Here is a 21,715-nt window from a genome sequence, read left to right on the forward strand (position 1 = left end):
AGCTTTGGGAATCAGATTGCACAAAGTCTGTTTTCTGCACATTGTTTCATTGATTGGTAGGAGTTGCTAGCTGGGTCCTGAAGAACATCTTGAATTACATTGTCAAACCAGTCCCAGTTCACTGTTTTAGTAGATAATCTTGCAATATCTTGGATAGACATTTGACGAGGGATGGCAGAATTGGTGGCAGTGTAGGTGATGAGGCGATGGTCGCTAGTAGTGGCCGTGTCATGCACCTGCCATTGAAAGAGTCTATTGCGAAGAGAAGTAGTCACTGTGATGTCCAGGTTAGACTCTCCAGTTCCCGAAGAGTAGGTGGTTGGTTGTCCAGGTCTGTTGATGATTTCAATGCCACGTGAGGCAATGAATTCATCTAACGTGTCTCCCCTTGTGTCGGTAGAGATGTTGAACCATTGTGTTGACTGGGCATTCGAATCTGCTGCTGCTATAGTGTTCTCCAGGAGGTCAAGAGTTTGTTCCAGTAGAGCTATGTGCAGGAGGATATCAGTACCAAATTGGAAGTATGCTGTTAAGACCGCAATACAGCTGAAGCTGCCTTCTATTGTAGCCCCAGCTAGGTGGAGAGTTCAAAGTGATTCTATCTGTGTTACTACTAGGTCTGAATTGCGGACGATAATAGCATCGAGGCACAATTGGTTTCTCGTCTGGATTTTCCTGAAAGCCAAGGGGTAACCAGAGACCCTTCCACTTATGCAGTAGGGTTCCTGAAGGAGAAGAATATCTAGATTCAACTTGTCCGTTAGAGGGTGAAGCTGTGTTGCCACTGAGATGGATTTTTGGCCATTGATCTGGGCTATACGAAGTCTGGGAGAGAGGGGGTTGAGCAATCTATTTTTCATAGTTAGTCTTATTGCGTACTATATCTGCTGCTCTTCTATATACAAGGCACACTCCATTCCGCACAGAATGATCGTATGGTTTGTTAATTGCTTTGCAAATTGAGCATTTATGAGGTGAGGCTTTGTTGGGACAGTCCTTGTAGAGATGCCCTGCCTCAGCACAATGCCCACAATTGGCCGTTTTTTAAAACACTTAGCAGAGGTGTGCCCATAAACAAGACATTTGTAGCATTTCAGGACTGGTACAAAATCTCTCAATCTGTGGGATGACCAGCCCAGAAAAATTCTATCCTGGCTATATTCTATCCTCCTTATCGTGGGGGACACTTCCGTAACCCAGTTAAGTTGACCACGGATCCATGTATTGGTGGAAAATTGAATTTTCATCTCCTTAAGGGCTTCTTCCTTGCTCATGGATTCAAAGAGATTTCTGTTATACACTTCCTCCAGCAGGTCATCTTTTTGGATTGGGCCATCTACATCAAAAACAATTAAACTTGGTCCCCTGAGTTTGGGTGTTTCAAAGGTGAGAGTTAGGTCTTCAGCTGTGCTGCAAGACTTGATCTGTTCTAGATCTGACTTAGTGGCTGCTTCAAGTATTATCCATTTGTCACGAATTTTGCGAATGCGTTTTATTTGGAGTTTTATTTGCGAATGCGTTTTCTATAATGTCTAGTTTTGGTTTTGTCTTCTTTAGGATGGTGTCCTTTACTCCATTCACTGTTTGGGATGTCGCACCCTTTTCTAGCTTTTATAATCAGCATGTGCTTGTTCTGTGTGGTGGGGATCTGAGTTGTTTGAGTGTGGCAGCATAGGACAACTGGTGCCGAGTACCTTCATCAGAGGTTTGGTTGCCGACCGGGCTAGCCGAGTGGGTAAAGTACCTGCCCGGCAACCCAAAGGTCGCGGGTTCGATTCTCGCCTCGGGCTTGGATCAAAGTACTGCAAAAACCTTGGGAGGTGCAATATGGCCATAGATGCGCCAACAACTACCAAATCAAAAAAAAAAAAAAAAAAAAAAGAAGTTTGGTTGGAGGGTAGCCCGGTATTCAGAGCTGCTATAGTTTGATTTTTGGTTATTTCAGATAGGGTTTGATTAGTTTGTCGAAGTTGGCCATTGGCGGCTTCAGCTGTTCGTTTTCTATAATGAAAACTTCTCTAAAGAGCCTCATATAACTCCTCATGTAACTTCTCTAAAGAGCCCTAGCAGGGCAAAATTTATAATGATACACACTGGTGACATTGCTGTTTTTGCTATGTAGGCATTATTCCATTTTGTGTCTCAGTTTGTGTATATTTTAAAGTTGGGAAAATCTTTGCTGAATAAATTTGGCATTTCATCCTCCCATTGTTTAGGTGGAGTGAACCAGATGCTTCAGGTCTTTTTGATAGCCTTTTTCTTGAGGGGAGGAAGTCTCTTCATGGATGCTGCGGGAGCACAATCGCTGTTCCCCCTATATACATACAGTGGGCAAAATTGACCTTGTGTTTCCATTCCTGGAAATCCACATGATTTTTCTAGCAGGTGGATGAGTCTATCAACAGGTGAAAATGCTATCAAGAAAATCATTACTTATAGTTTTATATCACTTCAGAAGATTGGCACACAGCTGCACTCCATGCTCTTTGTGATCTGTTTGTAGACTAAACACAGGTTATATTTTTGTGGAACTCAACTGGCACACAATTTCTTACATCCCAGATTGCCTGAAACTGTTTTCAGCGTATTAAAACCTATTCCTACTCTCGCACACATTTCTTGTGTGTTTACCTTTGTGAATTAGTTTAGTCATGCTCTCCTAATTTTGTTTTCCTCCATTACTGAAGTGCAAGAACATTGACCTTGGCATGTTCTTCAAATCACTACTACCATCACTGACATGCCTAACCCACTACCTAACTGTACCCACAGTGATTATCATGCCCCATAGACATTCTTCAAACATTAGTGAATCTCATTGGGTGCAACGTTCACTGCATTCAGGAACTCACTAACACACACCACTGCTTTATATGCAAATCATTGTCACCCTCCATTTTCACAGACTACTTTACTGTACCACCTGGCTTGCAACGTTGAAATTTGCAGGATACTGACAGTAACATTTAAATTTTCTCTTGGACACTAGTTATATTTTGTATCCAACATTACACCAGCAGGAAAAAATGGAGGCGGCATTAGGTGAGGTTTTGTGTGTGTGTGCGTGCGTGCGTGCGTGCATGTGGTCTTTCTTAGTAGCTAGATGCATTACTTTTAAGTTAATGTTTATTTCCTAGTTTTGTAGATTGCATGCACATGTTCCAGTCTTCAATGGAACATGTTCATCCACAAATTGCCTCAATTCTTTCAGAAAACAAAAACAGCATTTTAAATAACGGCAGATAACTTTCATTTACTTTCACAAGTTGCCTTGTTATTGTATTACTTTAGGTAATACTTGCCTGTCTCAACATTTTATTTGGTAGCAGAAATAGGAAAAGGAATCTTTTTCTTATTTTTGTTTACAACCCAAATGTTGTATGAGATATGAAAAAAATAGCTGCAGTTGCAGATATATATATATATATATATATAAAATCTTTATTGTATACAAATTTGGTATATACAATAGACCCTTCAGAGCAGCAATGCCAGGGGTTTTACATTGGCTCCAGCCACACAGTTCCCAGATGCTTGGCTCCGAGACCATTCCGGTTGTCATCTTGACAGTGAGAACAAGGCGTTTTTCAAGTACAAGATCTGGAAGTCGGGCAAAATGAAGTGACATCGCCATTGCAGTTGTCCTTTGCTGGGGTGGACAACAGTGTTTTTGTGTGATCCAATGAAGGAGCCAGTATTCGGTGGAGTACACGCGCTTCATGTTGGTAGGGGCCACGGACCCCCAAATTTCTGAGGCATACAATACGACGGAGTATACTGAGGGGTATATGTACCGACGAGTTATATCCAGATCCCTAACGTGGAGCAGTTGTTGTTTTGTGGTCCAGCGCATTTGACAGAATTTTGCTATGAGCTTGTCAATGTGGGGGTTGAAGCTCAGTTTATAGTTGAAGACGACTCCCAAGTCTGTATGCATCTTGACCACTGGGAAGGGAATGCCATCTAGAGAAGCTTGAATTTCAGTGGGTTGGCGCTTCATCACAATTTGGGCTGATTTGGCAGGGTTAATGAGGAGGCCAAATTGATGGAGATAGGATCCTAAGTCGTGTAACTTTTCACAGATCTTTTTATTGATGTTTGCGAGATGTTTGCCGGGGTTAATCTGAGTATATATCTTAATATCATCGGCATAGCAGAGTATGTCTTCTCTCTGTTGCACAAACGGAATAATAACTTCAGTGAATAATGCTCCAAAGAGAACTCCGCCTTGGGGAACTCCTGCAGTGATCTTTCTCCTGATTGTGTGTTGATCCACTTTAAGAAGAATGGTTCTGTCAGAGAGCAGGGTTGTGATAAACCACAACATGTCACCTTTTATGTAGAAGTATTTTTCTAGGAGGTGAACAAGTGAGGGGATACTGATGGAGTCGAAAGCAGCTTCCAGGTTGATGTAGGTGACAGAAAGCTCTGCTTTAGCTTCTAGTGCACTGAGAATGGTGTTGGTTATGATGTTAAATTGGTGACTGTGGATCTTCCTGGAATGGCATAGTGAAATGTGGGGGTTTGTGAGGCATGATTTGATTGGTGATAGTAGAAAGTAATGTCTTCTCCATGAGCTTCAGGAGGCTGAAAGAATGAGAGATTGACCTGAACTGTTTAATGAGGGTTGCAGATTGGCATTTAGGGTGTGGCCTCACAGCATATCTGTTCCAGAGGGGTGCCTCCATAGCCAGGTGGGAAGGAGCAGTAGTGCATATCACATGCTTCTTGATTAGACCGGGGTTCGAGCCCATCACCACCAAATATGGAAGATGCGGAAAGGTCAGGGAATGACCACCGCATATCCCTGAGCAATATGGCCTTAGTTGCTAATGCTCCTAAAAATCAAAAAACAACAACTGTTCCAGAGAGGGGGAAAGTAGTGCTGCATTAAGACACTGTTAAAAATTGATAGTAGAGGATCGATGATAAACGAGCTAAGACATTTATTCATGAATTGTGGCACAAGATCGGGGCCTGCAGTTGCAGTGGGTGGCAATCCATTTATAGCAGTTATAAGCTGCTTCCTGGTGATGTAAACAGTGGCAAGCATATCAGTAGGGACCCTGTTAATGGGTAAGTTGCCTAGGTGCATTGGGGCCACAGTGTTTGAGAACCGTGTAATGTGGTCCTTCCACAGTTCAAGGTCCAGTGTTTTAGGAATTCCTGTGTGCTTAGAGTCATAAAATGATTTGCCTTTTCGTAGAGTTGCATTTAAATGCTTTTTAATTGCAAATATTTTCTGACAGTTGAAAACTGCTCGGGCTCTGGAGAAGTCAATATGATCTTGTATAGTGCCTGATTCTTTCCATCTCTTATGCAGATTTTGTTTTTGTTGAAAGCTGTTGTTCAGTGCTGGTGTCCACCAAGCTCTCGAACGGGGAGTGATGCGGACAGTCTTTGTAGCACCATAACTTGCAATGGTTCGAATCCATCTGGTCATGAGGTCCACAGCTAGTTGGAGATCACAATTATTGAGAGCCTCCCAAGGTATCGAGGATGCAGCTTCGAGACATCGTGGTGGATCAATGAATTTGGGTGCTGTGATGTCTTTTTTCTTTTTTGGGCCTTGGATATCAAAGTAGGCGCGGCTAAGTGCAGGAGTATGGCAATGGGTTCATGATCGGATTGAAATAGGTTTTGAGGACTGTCTTCGAGGTCGCATGGTGCTGAAGAGAATATCAGATCCAAGAGATTAGATCCTCTCGTGGGGTGGCAATTAAGTAGGCCGATACCCAATGAATCCATACTGCTAATGAGTTTCCTACTAAGATGTGTGAGAGTAGGTGAAAGATTGAAATCTCCACAAATAATGTGCTTAGCAGAGGCATGGAGGTGATTTACCAGCCAGTGGATCACATCTTCAATGATGTCACTGTTTGGGCCTGGTGGAATGTATACTGTTGCTACGTCTATCAGGTTGGCATTGAGCTTGAGGGATACCATAGCAGCTTCAAATGCAAGGGATTGGGTTACCACAGAATGTGCCAATGAAAAGATAGTGGTATTATAGAATATTGTGACTCCCCCCCCTCTACAATCCTCTATTATCTGAGAAGCACAGGCAAGGGAGTTCCGCCCATTCCCAAGCCACATTTCCGCAATGCAGAGAATATCAAAGGTTTTAGAGAGGAGAAGCTATTCGACAGTGCCTAGCTTGTTACAAATACTCCTTGCATTTTGATAGACAATTCGAATGGTGGTAGCCATAGTAACTGGAGTTTGTACAGGTGGCAAGTCTCTTTTTAAGGTTCGCACTGGTCTACTGTGCATTGTGATGTGTACAGGGATATTCTTCACACGTCTGGAGCCCTGGGGATTGTCATTATAATCTGCTGAGAGTTGGATTGAATGATATGTGGACAGTTTATTCTCAGTGAAGTTATCTGATTTTTCATGTGTTTTGTTGGCTTGGGAGTTTGGTAGCTTTAATTGCTATTGCATTTAATGTTGATGTCGGTGGTTTATTGCTGTTCTTGGCTTCTGATCTAGGAAAGGTTTTACGAGTGTTCCAGGGGGCCATAGCCTTGGATCCAGTATGAAGCTCATCTTCTCTGGGTGGCAGGTAAGGATGAAAGAGGCGTAGGTTGGATACCTGGTTCTTCTCTGTCTCACATCAATATTCATCCCATGTACTTCTGTAAACATGGCCTTAATGCTGTCTGGTTTAGTAGTCGGTTCCAGTCGAGATATAAAGATTCGACCACGAGTCTGAACTGCTGTGATTTTGTACGAATTAGCAGGAGTCCCCTTCAAGGAAAGTTTTGTGGCATCTCTATTGCCATGTTGTCTTCCATGTTCTGATATGTTGAATATGTCATCCAGGTTTCTTTTGAGTTGAACATGTTGGTCGGTGAGAGATGCTAGGGAGTAGAGGCTGCCTATGAGCCCTGCTGGTGGGATCTTTTGGTTATTCTCAGCATCTTTTTTGCCGGTGACTACTTTTGCAAATGTGGGTTTTGATGCACCCTTTCCAGTATGGATTGTCTCCTTTAACCTTTTAGATTTAGTAGTATTTTGGGTCGGTATTGTGGAGAGGGCCACCTGAGAGGTCTTTTAGTGGCTACCCCCAGTGTTGTTAGATGCAGGTTTGGGTGAGTTACAGTCATTCAGCCCTGCATCTCTGCTATTAAGCTGATTCTTATCTCCTTGTGTTACGGCTGCCATTGGGCTAAGGGTGACAAGCATATGAGGCATTGCATTATACATAAATTGGGGAGTATAATTCCTTTTAGTGTTGGAATCATGTATCAATTCTACTTCTTGTGGCTTGTTTTCCGAGGTTCCCTGAGCCACTTTGAGTGGGACATTGTTGGATATACTGTTTTCATTGGGCATAAATAAGGTTGCTAATTGATGCACTTGATTGGTTAGGACACCTATTTCTTGTTTCATGTCATTGTTCTGTACACGAAGCTGCTGGTTCTCTTCAGATAAATTCTGCAGACTGTCTGAGATTGATGTGAGCTTCCATATTATGTTTTCCCGAAATTCTGCAGTTTGCATGTGGAACAATTTCATGTGTTCTGTACAGATGCCATTAATGGTTTTCAGGAACCTGTTTTGCTCATCATTAAGGAGGGCACTTTCCCCTTGGCTTTCTTTCCTGCATTCCACAAGATTTTCATGTGTTGCAATGATTGGTTATTGACTGCAGACTTCTGAGTCCATTTCACACTCCGGGTTAACAGCTACTGAGTCAGTTTGACTTGCAGCGTGAGTCTGACTAAAGTTTAATGTTTGGACGTTTGTTTGTTTATTTTCGACCTCAGTGTCATTCTGGATATCCACATATTCCGTTGCATTTGTCATTTGTTCTTTACTTTCTTTGCAGAATGGGCAAATGTACTTTTGACGTCGCTGCTTGTTGAACCACTTTATGTCGCATTTGGTACAGGCCGCACACTAAAATTGCGACATGACGTACATTGGATTACTGCTTCCTGATCTACTTTACAACGGAAGCACGTGGGAGGGCTTGTTCAAATTTCTGATTCTCTCATACTTTGCCTTTAGGTTTCAATTTGTCTGACTAATTACTTTTCTGCGAAGAATTAAAACCACTTGTATTTTAGGTGTTCTCTTGATGATTGTTTGCTTGTGGGGGTCGGAATAAGACTGGTTATATTGTGTCTTTATGTTCACTTCTGCGGATTAGTATTGATACAACCACTGTATTTCTGCTGAGAGGGGAGTTTTTAAAGTTGAAAGAATAGGAGAGTTTAACGTATCCTGGGGGCACAGCAGCGCAGGGCTTTGTGACTTCTCAAGGTTGACCACAATGTTGTCATATGTCCTTAGGGCAATAGTGTTTGCTGGCTGTATATGGGTTAGAGCTAATATAATGGAAGCAATAGCATAAAAAAGTATAAAACATGAAGTACCTATTTGTTTGATGATGGAGATGATGGCTCATCCGTGTTGTGCAGAAGAAGAGGAATCCATTGGTACTTGAATCATGCTGTACAGTCAAGGATAAGTAACTAAAACTTGCTATCTATGAAGAGCATAACCGAACACGACATACATCAACTCGCGCAAGCGCACGAATGTGATATCACATGTGGAACTAACCACCTTCAGAACATGTGACATTGGTGATTGCACTACTTTAAATAAACAACTTCTCTTTGGATGTGAAGTGCATATATTATAATGTACTCTTTCTCCTAACAATAAATTACTTTAGTATTGGTAGCATGATGTAAGAAAGCAAAGCTTACAGCACTGCCCAAATAAAAATAAAAAATAAATAATAATGAAAACAAATGTCTACTTCATTAGCCAAATCCTACCAATAATTTGTCGAAATCTTCTTTGAATTTATTTAAACTATCCACCTCCACAACACTAGGTGAAAGTTATTCCATCAATCAAATTACTTAATATTCATCAGTCACCATCTCCTACTTCTCCTCCTCATCATTTATGCAACATGTTTAATATTTCATATCTCACTCCTAATATTATAATACTTAGAAGAATTTGGAAATGCTTAACTTACTTCAACTAGCATATATTCAAGATATCTACATAAAACAGCTGTAATATTTTCTGATCCGTGATACAAGATCACACATATGGGAGGTAAAGAGAGAATTATTATCAATGTGGGAACTGTAAGCCTTATAAACCTGATTGAGGTTTATAAGGTTCTGCGAGGGATTAGTAAAATGAATGAAGGTGGAATTCTCACTGTCATAAAGAATTCCAGAAATAGGGCTCATAAATTCAAATTATAGGGCTTGAGGTTTAGATCAGATTGTAGGAAGTTTTCTTTTAGCCAGAAAGTCATTGATTGCTGGAACAAGTTGTCCTTGCAGGTCATTGACGCTGATAGTTTGAATAAATTTAAAAGTCAACGGGATAGTTATCTGTGTGAGGAGGGAAGCAAATAATTTGAATTTTTCTTATCTACTTTTCTTTTCTTTTCTTTTTGCCAGTGCAGCTAAAGCCTATGGCTTCCTTGCACTATATGGCAAATGCTATTGCTCTTACTATTACTTGTGAGGTGACATCAGAGAATAACATGTAAGTATTGCTCTGGCTTTTACATTTATTTAAATGGATAAGTCAAAGTTTATGAATATTCTTCAAAATCATTACTGAAAGGTTTAATGTAAGGAATAATCTTGGTAATGTTACATTGTAGGTCACTATTTGCTATAAAACTGATGTTAGCATTTTCAGATCATGTGGAAGATTACTGCCAAACTGTACAACTAATATTGACTCCCAAAAATTTATAAAATGCTGCTCTTGTTGAATTTATAATGATATTGCATATACCTAAGTTTAAAATAGTTACTAATTGACAAAGAATCACATTCAATTTGGGTATTTCCAGTTTCTTCTTGGTTTCTTTTTGTGAAAAGTATTTTGACATTACAGTAGTTAATGTGATTCTGTTAAAAAAATTCTTATATAACTTATTAATTTTTCAATATTAGGTACAGAAGATCCAGCCCGAAACAGATATAAACTCTTCTTGGAGTGTGCTCTTATTTTAACATCTGTTGTGCCTCCAGAGTTACCCATCGAACTTTCTTTGGCTGTTAATACTTCATTACTGGCATTATCAAAACTGTGTATGTAATTTTTTTCTTCTGTGCAAAATTCTATACTTTAGTAATTTTGTATTCACTCTAAAATTGTATTCTTGTTGTAATTTTTATTTCATTGAGCTGTTTTACAGAAATACAGTAAATGCTTGCTCTAATGGATCCAAATTTATTGTTTTGGAAATGAACCGAACTTGGTTTTTTCTCCTTACGACGAATTATATTTGGAAATGAACCGAACATCTACCGAACTTGGTTTTTTCTCCTTATGATGCCGTATGTGAGGCAGTTGCTTAGTTTTGTCCCTATGTGAAGTAGTCATATCAATAGTTTCAAGCATATGCGAGGCAGTCCCGTAGTTTTGTCAGTATGTGAGGCAGTCACATAATTTTGTATGCAAGGCAATTGCATAGTTTTGTTCTTATGTGTGGCAATCATGGACAAGACTGCCATAAGTTAAAATATCTTAAAAATAAAGAAAATTAAACTGACATATAATGAGAAGGCTGGCGTTTCTTTGATTTTTTTGAATACAATATCAGATAACCACAAAGAAAAATCAAAATAATGTATGAAGGGTCATTCCATGTTAAGTGGCCTAGGCCTGCTCGACAATCATCAATTTTGTTGAAACTTGGTGTGGATGTTTAAACAATTTTCAAATGAAGCTGTGCACAATTTAAGTTCAAAATATAGTGTTTGAGGCACCAGCACCTTTTTTGTGGAGGTCACTTGTGTTATGCGGAATAAATCACAAAAACATTTTCAAAGTTTTAAGTGTTACTGTTGCACAATAGTAAGAGGTAGTGCTCTGATACTTGGTATACCTAGTTAACTTTTGGTGTCCAGGCTTTGCATTTTTTACAATGCGGTCTAAAACTGGCACCAAAAACATGTCTCGACAAATTTAAGCAAGAATTTTGAAAGTCATAACTTTGAAATAAAAACCTTTGGTTTTTTGACAGATATTTTCCTTCAAAGATTGACTCAAAATTTGAAAGTCAAATTTGACCTATCTTAAGGAGCAAATATCTTAATGTGGGATACCTTCAATTCTCTTGTTTTTGCTACCACTGGAAAGAACAGAGTTTCAGCTACACGGATCGTGGTTTATCTGTTTTGTGTCTTTGCACTTAAGGCCTTAAAATTGAGCCTAAACCATCAAGTAGTTTTATGTGCCGTATTGTTATTTTGTGAGATCTTTTTTGTTGCAGAACACTTCCTTAATCCTGCCTAATGTTTAGAATAATCTAGAAAAAGACTATATTCTAGAAGACTACCCAAGAATTATAGAATATTCTAGAATTTCAAAAAAGCTGATGAACATTTTAGAACTTTCTAGAACTCTGGAATATTCTAGAATCATACAAAAAAAGTATAAATAGCTGATATTTAAACCAAGCTCTTATTAATGTGTTTTATCTTCATGATGAACTGTTTGTTTATTTTGTTCCTCTATTTTTTGTTTGACTGTAATAAAGTTAATTAAGTTTTCATTGCTTGCAGAAGCATCCACTCATTAGTCAGCATGAAAGCCATGGAATCAGAAGATTTTGTCGGAGATAAGCTGGACTCATGCATCATCAGTGATATTAATAATTCTAAATGTCATGTGCTATTTTATATATGAAAAACTGTGTTAAAATTATTTAAAGAAATTGAATTTGAAGAACAACAGCTGGTAGCTCGACGTTGTGGATTAAAACTGGGTGAAGAAGATATAATTTGTCTAGATCATGATGCTTTGCTTTTGACAAAATTTTAATTTTTGCAGCTGTCATGTTGCAATCCTTTCCAGAAGAAAAATCATATGGTGAAAAAAAGTTTACAACCAATTAATTTGTCAATGGCAGACTACCTGAAAGACCTAACAGAGGTAGACATTAAAACCAGGCCAGAAGCTGTGCCCATCATGCCGAAAAAAGTCTAACAGCCAAAAAGCAGCAACAGGAACATCAACTTCATCTGGATCAGACCATGATGACAAAATGCATATGACTGAAAGTTTGAACACAAATTTGATGGCTATTGGTATTTCTCCTCTGAAATTTCAGCGAATAGCTAAGAGAGTCTCACAAGGCTATGCCAAAAGGAAGGCAAGTCAAGTACAAGATGTAATTGCCAATAAAATTGCTTCTATTGGTGACTTGGATCCAAATGACATCATGGAGCCAAGTGCAAGTCATTAGTGTGGAAATTGCTTAGATTACAATGAGCTGCTCATTGCAATCATTTTCTTGAAGTAGCTTTATATTCCTAGTATGACACTTAGTTTAATTTTTAACGTCGATAGAGATTTTGTAGGTTACTACTTGGTAGGGGTATCCAATCCACGTTTTTCACACATTTTTGCAGTTCCAGCAAGTGCGAAGTTTTTAGCTATATTTAGCCGCTTTATTGACTTAATTATTATTGACTCAATTAAATTATTTTCTATAACTAGCTTATAGACCTAGTCAGATCCTCGGTTTATTCTGAATTTAGATAGTGAGATTTTGGAAGTTAATTAATACTTAGTGTCCGTGTGTGCCTCCGTAGCCAGATGGGAAGGAGCAACAGTGCGTAGCACATGCTTCTTGATTAGACCAGGGTTTGAGCCCGTCACCACCAAATACGGAGGATGTGGAAAGGTCAGGGAATGACCACCGCATATTCCCAGAGCAATATGGCCTTAGTTGCAAATGCTCCTAAAAACCAAACAACAGCAACTTAGTGTCCGTAGATTTACTGTTCTTAACTTGCCGCCATTGTTATACAATACAACATTATATCCAGTACTAGATAGTGTTAACTTAGTAAAGTTATAGTATTATCGATTAATCAGTAAAATTTATTAATCTTGTTAAACTTCATTATCAATTAAATTGTACTTTTTAACTAAACACATAATGACTTAGATTTTACAAATGTAACATTATTAATTAATACAGTAATACCCTGCATAGCACTGATAATTGGTACCAAAACTATTCCATGTTATGTGAAACCATGCTGGTTGAGGTATAATTATAATGGGTTTTAACTGAATGCATACCAGAGAAACAGTCTACAAACAAATTATAATAAATCTATAAAAATTATAATTGTTTATTATAACTATAAACAATTATAATAAATCTATATTTGCACGTGATAGCCAATTAAAAGGATTTTCCTCTTCTGCATATGTAGTTTACTCGTCAATTTCAAGGAGAGTTGCACCATCTAAGTCATTTTCATGTGAGTCAATGCAGTCATGTAGATTGGCAGTGCTCAAAGTTTCAAATCCCAAGTCGGGTTTTCGGAAATTATCTGGACTTGCAATTCAAAACAAGGGAAATCATTTACCAAATGGGGCAAACATGCTGCCAAACAGAACGCATGTTGGCAGTGATTTCTAGCCAAGATGCAGATATATTTTCAATCGTATTTAAAGGGGTAAAAGATAAATTTTGAAATGAAAAGTTTTAAAAACTATCATCTCGTCTCATCAGAATGGAATTAAGAATACTGAACACTGTTGCATGTTTGAGCTGACTGCCTGAAGGGAGCAAAAGTACCATGTGCATGGTAGACAATACCATGCACATGGTATTATCTTCAAAGTGCTGTTTGAAGCCATGCTAAGCAAGGTATTGCTGTACATAACTTGATACGGAAGTTATATAGCGAAACTCGGAGATAATACTCGATACTGAAAAAAAAAAAAAAAGAAGAAAAGAATCTATACGTATAGTGTTATAACTGCATTGGGATATAAGTTTAGGATTATAATTTTGTACAGAAATTGAATTTTATTGAAATTGAATTGAGATCATTACTCAGACCCGAGCAGCAAAGCAAAAGGCTCAAGCTAATGGGAATGCTGTGGCTCAGGGTAGAACTGAGGGGTTGGAGGGAGGGCAGTTGCCCTCTGAATCACAGCCTTTTAAAATGCAGTGCTTGCTTGATGTTTTTGAAACAATCAGGTACGGGACATGATATTGCCAAGGGATGTGTCTTTGTGTATGCACGATGTAAGAAGTGTGAGGAAATCAGGCAACAACTGAGCATTGTTATGGACCTATATGAGAGCTTGAAGGACAGGGTGGATGCCCTTGAAGGATCTAAATTGAGTGGACCCATCAAGCTCTCAGCTGCCCACATCAATGCCAGAGCTTGCACTTGAATATCACGCAATGCAGCGGCAACCCCCCCAAGGCAGAATGCGCTGGTCCCACAGGAACTAGTAGTTGTTGGTGACTCTATTGTCAGGGGAATGGGGAACATATTGTGCAAAAAGGATAGATGGAACAGGACCAGGGTATGTCTGCCAGGAGCAAAGGTTGATGATGTTGTAGAGCAGATATCATCTTTTTAAGGACACAAAAGGTGATATTGTTGTACATGTTGGCACTAATGATATTAAGAGTAGGAGACCGGCAGAATTACTTAACAAGTACAGGTCACTGTTGAAAAAAAGCCGTGAATTACGGTTGAATTTGAAAGTGTCTGCAATTCTGCCCAGACACGATAGGAGTACGTATATGATGAGAGCCTTGTTGATCAATTCAGCCCTGGAGAGATTGTGCAAGGCTCAAGGGGTACAATTTTTCTCAGCCTGGTCTGTGCTTGTTAACAGGAGAGACTGCTTCTACAGGGATGGGATACACTTAAATAGAAAGAGTCCAAGAATATTTGCTGATGCTATCGAGGCAGTGTTAAGTGGGTCGGAAAACTGCTAGTTTGGAGGTATACATGGACTAACAGATTAACGGTAGCTGCTGGCAGAGGTGAAAGTGATTCTTGCACTGCTTCTATTGAAATGAGCATCAGCCTGGAAAACAAGATGCATGTAATTTCAAAGACTGCTGGGAGTCATTGCGGTACAAGGAAACACATGGGTTCTGTTAGGGTCCCTAAGAATAGGAACAGGTGCATGTATATTTGCATGTACACCAAAGCTAGGAGTTTGGTAAATAAATTTCATAAATTTGAGCTGTTAGTCAAAACATCAAAGGCAGATATTGCTGGGATATCAGAGACATGAAGTGCAACCAGTCGACATCGCTGGACAGTGCAGTGTCGAGTAAGTTTAGTGTGATATAAGCATGGGGAAATCAAAATTGAGAGTAGGAGTGTGTTAGAGGCCTAATAACTCTGATGAGTATAATAAAAAACTCTACAGGGAAATAGAGTAAGCCAGTAAATCATAGAGTCCTATAATGGGGGATTTTAATTTGCCAGATATTGACTGGAATTTGTTGGTTGGTCACTCACACACTAGCAAGGCTTTTGTGAATTTATTGGATGATTGTTTTCTACATCAGCTTGTTTAGGAGGCAACTAGAGGGAGTAATACCCTTGATCTGATTATCAGTAGTGATTCTTTGTACATTAAGAATCTGCAGATCAAGGAACCACTAGGTTGGCAGTGATCACAGTGTGCTGAAGTGGGATTTACTTAAAGAGGTAACTACCATCAAGGGTAAGGGGAAGGGTTTTTACTTTTGTAAAGGCAACTATGGAGGTCTGAGACATTATTTAAATTCTATACAGTGTGACCAACTGATGATGTTACTAACAGCAAATTCAAAATGGGAAGCATTCAAAGAATTAATCTTGGAATCTACTAGGCTTTATATACCAACTAAGAAATATTGTTCAAGGTTTAGGCCTAAGTGGATGTCAGACGAACTAATGAGACATGTGACAGAGAAGAAAAATGCATGGCATACTTATAAATTAATGGGTGACATGGAAGCCTATGATAGATATAATCTGGTCTGTAACCAAATTACAAAGGAGGTTAAGCAGACAAAGGCTAATTATGAGAAATCTTTGGCAAAGGATGCAAAGGAAAACAGCAAAGAGTTCTTTACGTATGTAAACTGTAGAAGGAAGGGGATGAATCAGATTTGTCCACTGGATATCGATTGTTCAACGGTTGATGATCCTGCTCAGGTGGCTAAGAAATAAATGAGTATTTTGCATCTACATTCACACATGAGGAGTTATTCGGGGAGGGGAATGCCGGAGGTGAACTAAACTCTGGCAGTGAGCTAGATGATTTTGTAATAACAGAGGAAAGTGGAGGAGAAATTGTTGAAGATAAACATAAGAAAGGTACCTGGGGTGAATTGGATCAATCCGGTTATATTAAAGGAGGCAGGAAAGGAAGTAAGAAAACCCTTTGCCTTAATCATGAGTGTTTCCTTGGACTCAGGGGAGGTACCCATGGACTGGAGATGTGCAAATTTGTCCCCAATTCACAAAGGAGAATCAAAGGGTGACACAAGTAATTAGAGACCTGTTAGTTTAACTTCTGTTCCAGGGAAATTAATGGAGGCACTGGTTAAAGAAGCACTGAAGGATCATCTAGACAAGACTTCATTTATAGCTCGGACATAGCATGGTTTTGTTAAGGGGAAGTCTTGTCTGACCAATTTGATTGGATACTATGATGTGATCAGAAACAACTGGATGCAGGGAATAACTTTGATATCATATATATTTGGATCTTAGAAAATCTTTTGATACTGTTGTACATAGAAGACTGCTGCACAAATTGGAGCAGTCCAGCATTGGAAGCAAATTGCTGATATGGATAAAGGGGTGGTTGAGTGGGAAAAGACAGAGAGTGGTAATCAATGGACACTGCTCTTTGTGGACTAACGTTATTAGTGGAGTCTCTGAGGGTTCAGTATTGGGTCCATTGTTGTTTGTTGTATTTGTAAATGATATTGATGATGGTGTATCCCGCTTAATGTCCAAGTTTTCAGATGATACAAAGGTAGGCATGATTGTTAATGACACTAATGACAGTATGCTGCTGCAACAGGATCTAGAAAAGTTGAGTAGATGTGCTGAGAGGTGGCAAATGAAGTTTAACATTGACAAATGTAAAGTACTACATATGGGTAACAGTAACGCCAGAGTAACTTATCAACTCTGTGGTACTACACTGACAGAGCTACAGAATGAAAAGGACCTGCGGGTAATTTTGCTGGGAGATACGAAGTTTTCTAAGCAGTGCAGACGGTCTGCAAGAATAGTATGGTGTCTTGTCAATGATATACAGGAATTTTTCTAGCAGGGATAAGGAGGTGATTATCCCCTTGTATAAGGTGATGGTCAGGCCACACCTTGAGTGCTGTATACAGGTCTGGAGGCCTCATTTTAAGAAGGATATAGAGCTGTTGGAACGAGCTGAGAAGGGCAACAAGATTAGTGAATGGAACAAATGGTTGCTCTTACGAAGAAAGGCTTAAGTTTTGCAGATTACATTGTTTGGAGACTAGGCACCTGCGAGGTGATCTGATTGAGGTGTATAAAGCCTTGAATGGTTTGAGCATGCTCAGTGCTAATGGGATTCTTCCTCTTCCTGAGAATAATCACCTGAGAGGGCATAAATTCAAATTGAGGAAAGGAAGTTGTAGGATAGACGTGCGGAAGTTTGGGGTAGAATATTTTTCAACTAGCCAGCGGGTAGTTGATTGGTAGAACAGACTTCCATCTTTTGTTGTGGAAGTTGATAGCCTAAATAAATTTAAAGCTGAGTTGGACAGGTATTTGGAATGAATGGAGGGGTGAAATCGGATTTTTTTATATTTTTTAATTTTTTTTTTTTGGCTTATGCTCCATAAGCTTGCTTTCTTGTGTTGTATGCCTCTACAAATGCTAATGCTGAAAGAATTGAAAGAAAAGGTGATGGTATCAAGTCATTCAGAAATACTTCAAATATTAAGACTAGCTCCAGTTAGTTGGTCCATAAAGAAAACAATGGAAGAGTTTAGTGTCTCAGAAAGAATGGTCAAGAAAGCTAGAAAACTTAAAGCAGAAGACGCAATCATGGCCATACCTGGAAAAAAGCAAGGAAAAAATCTTTCTGAGCAAGTAAAGCCAAAGTTGATGGAATTTTTTGAAGATGATGAATTTAGTTGGATATGCCCTGGAAAGAAATATTTCATTTCTATTAGAAATGCATATGAAAAAAAAAATGCAATTGCAAAAGTGACTACTACTCAGAACTTGAAGGAAATGTTTATAACTTATCGAGATAGAAATGGATCTGACATTGGATTTTCTAATTTTTGTGAACTTCAACCCAAGTGGTGTGTCACAGTTGGTGCACCAGGAACACATTCTGTATGTGTATGCACAATCCATCAGAATGTCAAATTAATGCTAGCAGCAAGTCCTGTTGAATGTTGATTACAATGGTTTCATTGGTGACTGCCTTCGACATGACACAATTGCAGTGCATATTTTTCTAACCAACTGAATTGAATATTTGAAGAGTTTCATGACAGAAATCAGGCACATTTACTGCTTCAGTGATGGTCCTGCAGCTCAGTACAAGAATTTCAAGATATTTATTAACTTGTATCATCATCAGAAGGATTTTGATATCAGTGCTGAATGGAATTCCTTTGGCACTATCCATTTTTGGGTACGAGGGTACACGTGAACAGGGAAAGTTTTTACGGCTCCAGCTAACAGGAAATTTTCTTAAATTTTTGTTTTTTTATTGACTTAAATTGGCATATATTTTCTACAGTTGCTTTTTATTCCTAGTACTTTAGTTTAATTTCAACTTAGAGATTTTATAGGTTATTACTTAATATCGGTAAAGGTATCTAATCCACGTGTTGGACGAGTTTTGCAGTTCCCACGAATGCTAAGTTTTTAATTATATTTAGTCGGTTTATTGACTTAATTGTTAGATTAAATTATTTTCTGTAAGTAGATTATAGACCTAATCAAGCTCCGTGGTTTATTTTGAATTTAGATAGCACGATTTTGAAAGTAATTAATACCTTGTGTCCGTAGATTTAAAGTTCTTAACTTGCCGCCATTGTTATACGATACAACATATACCTGAAATAGATAGTGTTAGGTTTAATGGAAAATTAGATAGCGAGTATAGTAGTATCAATTAATCAGTAAAATTTACTAATCTTATTAAATTTCATTTTCAATTAAATTGTACTTTTTAACTAAATACACATAATGACTTAGTTTTTACAAACGTAACATTATAAATTATTACACATAACTTGACAGGAGATAAGAAAGTCATATAATGTAACTCGGAGATAAAATTTGATGCTGAAATACATATATATAGTGTTATAATTGCATTGGAATATAAGTTTAAGGTTATATTTTTTATTGGAATTTTATTTGAAACTGAATAGAAATCATGACTCAGACCAGAGCAGTAAAGCAAAAGGCTCAAACTAAACGGGAGTTCTGTGGCTCAGTTGAGAATTGGGTGTGGTGGCAGTTGTCCTCTGAATCACAGCCTTTTGAAATGCACGGCTTGTTTGATCCTTATGGAGCAATCAGGAACGGGATATGATATTGCCAAGGGGAATGTCTTTGTGTGTGTGTGCACGATGTAAGGAGAGTGAGGAAATCAGGCGCCAGCTCATCGTTGTTATGTGCCCATATGAGAGCTTGAAGGACAGGGTGGATGCCTTCAAAGGATTTAAATTGAGGGGCACATCAAGCTCTCAGCTGCCCACATCAATGCCAGAGCTTGCATTTAAACATCACTCAACACAGCGGAAACCCCCAAGGCAGAATGCACTAGTCCCAAAGGAACTAGTTGTTGTCGGTGACTCTATTGTCAGGGAAACGGGGAACATATTGTGCAAAAACGATAGGTGGAACATGGCCAGGGTATATCTGCCAGGGGCAAAGGTTGATGATGTTGTAGAGCAGATATCATCGTTTAGGGACACAAAGGGTGATATAGTTGTACATGTTGGCACTAATGATATTAAGAGTAGGAGACCAGCGGAATTACTTAAAGAATTACTTACATACAGGTCAATGTTGAAAAAAAAGCTGTGAATTAGGGTTGAAATTGAACGTGTCTGCAATTCTTCCCAGACGATAGGATGGAGTATATAGTGAGAGCCTTGTTGATCAATTCGGCCCTGGAGAGATTGTGCAAGGCTCAAGGGGTAGAATTTTTTTCAGCGTAATCTGTGCTTGCTAACAGAAGAGACTGCTTCTATAGGGATGGGATACACTTAAATAGAAAGGGTGCAAGATTATTTGCTGATGCTATCGAGGCAGTGTTAAATGGGTTGGAAAACTACTAGCTTGGGAGGATACATGGACTAAAAGATTAACAGTAGCTGCTAGCAGAGGTGAAATTGATTCTTGCGCTGCTTCTATTGAAATGAAATTAAGCAGCAGCCTGGAAGGCAAGGCAATGGGGATTTCCAGGACTACTGGGAGTCATAGTGTAACAAGTAAATGCATGTGCTGTGTTAGGGTAATTAAGAGTAGAAACAGGTGCTTGTATACTTGCATGTACACCAATGCTAGGAGTATAGTTAATAAATTTGATGAGTTTGAAGTGCTAGTCAAGACACCAAAGGCAGAGATTGTTGGGATATCAGAGACATAGTGTCACACAGACATGAGCAGTGCAGAATTGGAATTTGGGCAGTAGAATGTGTACTGGACAGGAATGGAAGGTGGGGGTTATGCCGTGCGTTCAGAAATTCACAAAATCTAAGGAAGTGCATCCAATTGATGTTGGTGGACAATGCAATGTTGAGTCTGTTTGGTGTGACATAAGCACTGGGAAAGGAAAAATGAGAGTAGGTGTGTGTTATAGGCGTAATGAATCTGATGAGTATATTGAGCAATTGTGAAGAAAAATTGAGTGGGCCAGTACATCAGATTGTTTTATAATGGGAGATTTTAATTTCCCAGAGATTGACTGGAATTTGTGCATTGGTCACTCACACACTAGCATGACTTTTGTGGATTTATTGGATAATTGTTTTCTGCAGCAGCATGTTCGGAAGGCAACTAGAGGGAGTAATACTCTTGATCTGATTATCAGTAGTAATTCTTCATGCATTAAGAATCTGCAGATAAAGGAACCACTAGGTGGCAGTGATCACAATGTACTGAAGTGGGATTTACTTAAAGAGGTAATTACCATCAGGGGTAAAGGGAAGTGTTTCTGCTCTTGTAAAGGTGACTACCGAGGTCTGAAACAGTATTTAAATTCTATACGGTTGGACCAACTGATGATGTTACCAAAGAAAATTCAAAATGGGAAGCATTCAAAGAATTAATCTTGGAAGCTGCTTGACTTTTCATTCCAACTAATAAAAAAAGTTGTTAAAGGTTTAGGCCTAAATGGATGTCAGATGAACTAATTAGACATGTGGTAGAGAAGAAAAATGCATGGATACAACCATCCCTATGGATAAAGGGATGGTTGAGTGGGAGAAGACAGAGAGTGGTAATCAGTATACACTGCTCTTCATGGACTAATGTCATTAGTGGTTTTCCCCAGGGTTCAGTGTTGGGTCCATTGTTGTTTTCTGTATTCATCAATGATATTGATGATGTTATATCAGGCTTAATATCAGAGGTTTCAGACAATACAAAGGTCGGCATGTTTGTTAATGACACTAATAACAGTAAGCTGCTGCAACAGGATCTAGAAAAGTTGAGCAGATGGGCTGAGACGTGGCAACTGATGTTTAATATTGGCAAATGTGAAGTACTGTATATAGGAAGCAGTAACCCCATAGTAACATATCAGCTGTGTGGTACTGTATTGACAGTGGTTGAGAGTGAAAAGGGGTAATTATGCAGGCAAATATGAAGTTTTCTGAGCAGTGCAGACGGTCTGCAAGAGTAGCTTGGTGTCTTGT

The 21,715-nt window shown here is 38.9% G+C and overlaps 1 protein-coding gene across 1 annotated transcript in view; it reads left to right on the forward strand.

Moving 5' to 3' along the window:
- The window catches only part of LOC150087146 (endoplasmic reticulum transmembrane helix translocase), a 760,787-nt gene that overhangs the window by 265,789 nt on the left and 473,283 nt on the right, over positions 1–21,715 (forward strand). Inside the window, exon 9 of the mRNA XM_090371851.1 lies at positions 9,951–10,088. Coding sequence (XP_090227977.1) covers positions 9,951–10,088 — 138 coding nt within the window. The remainder of the gene's footprint in view (positions 1–9,950; positions 10,089–21,715) is intronic.

The sequence above is a fragment of the Mastigoproctus giganteus genome, chromosome 4 (genome assembly GCF_048544385.1).
Source record: "Mastigoproctus giganteus isolate SK-2022 chromosome 4, ASM4854438v1, whole genome shotgun sequence".
Classification (NCBI taxonomy): domain Eukaryota; kingdom Metazoa; phylum Arthropoda; class Arachnida; order Uropygi; family Thelyphonidae; genus Mastigoproctus; species Mastigoproctus giganteus.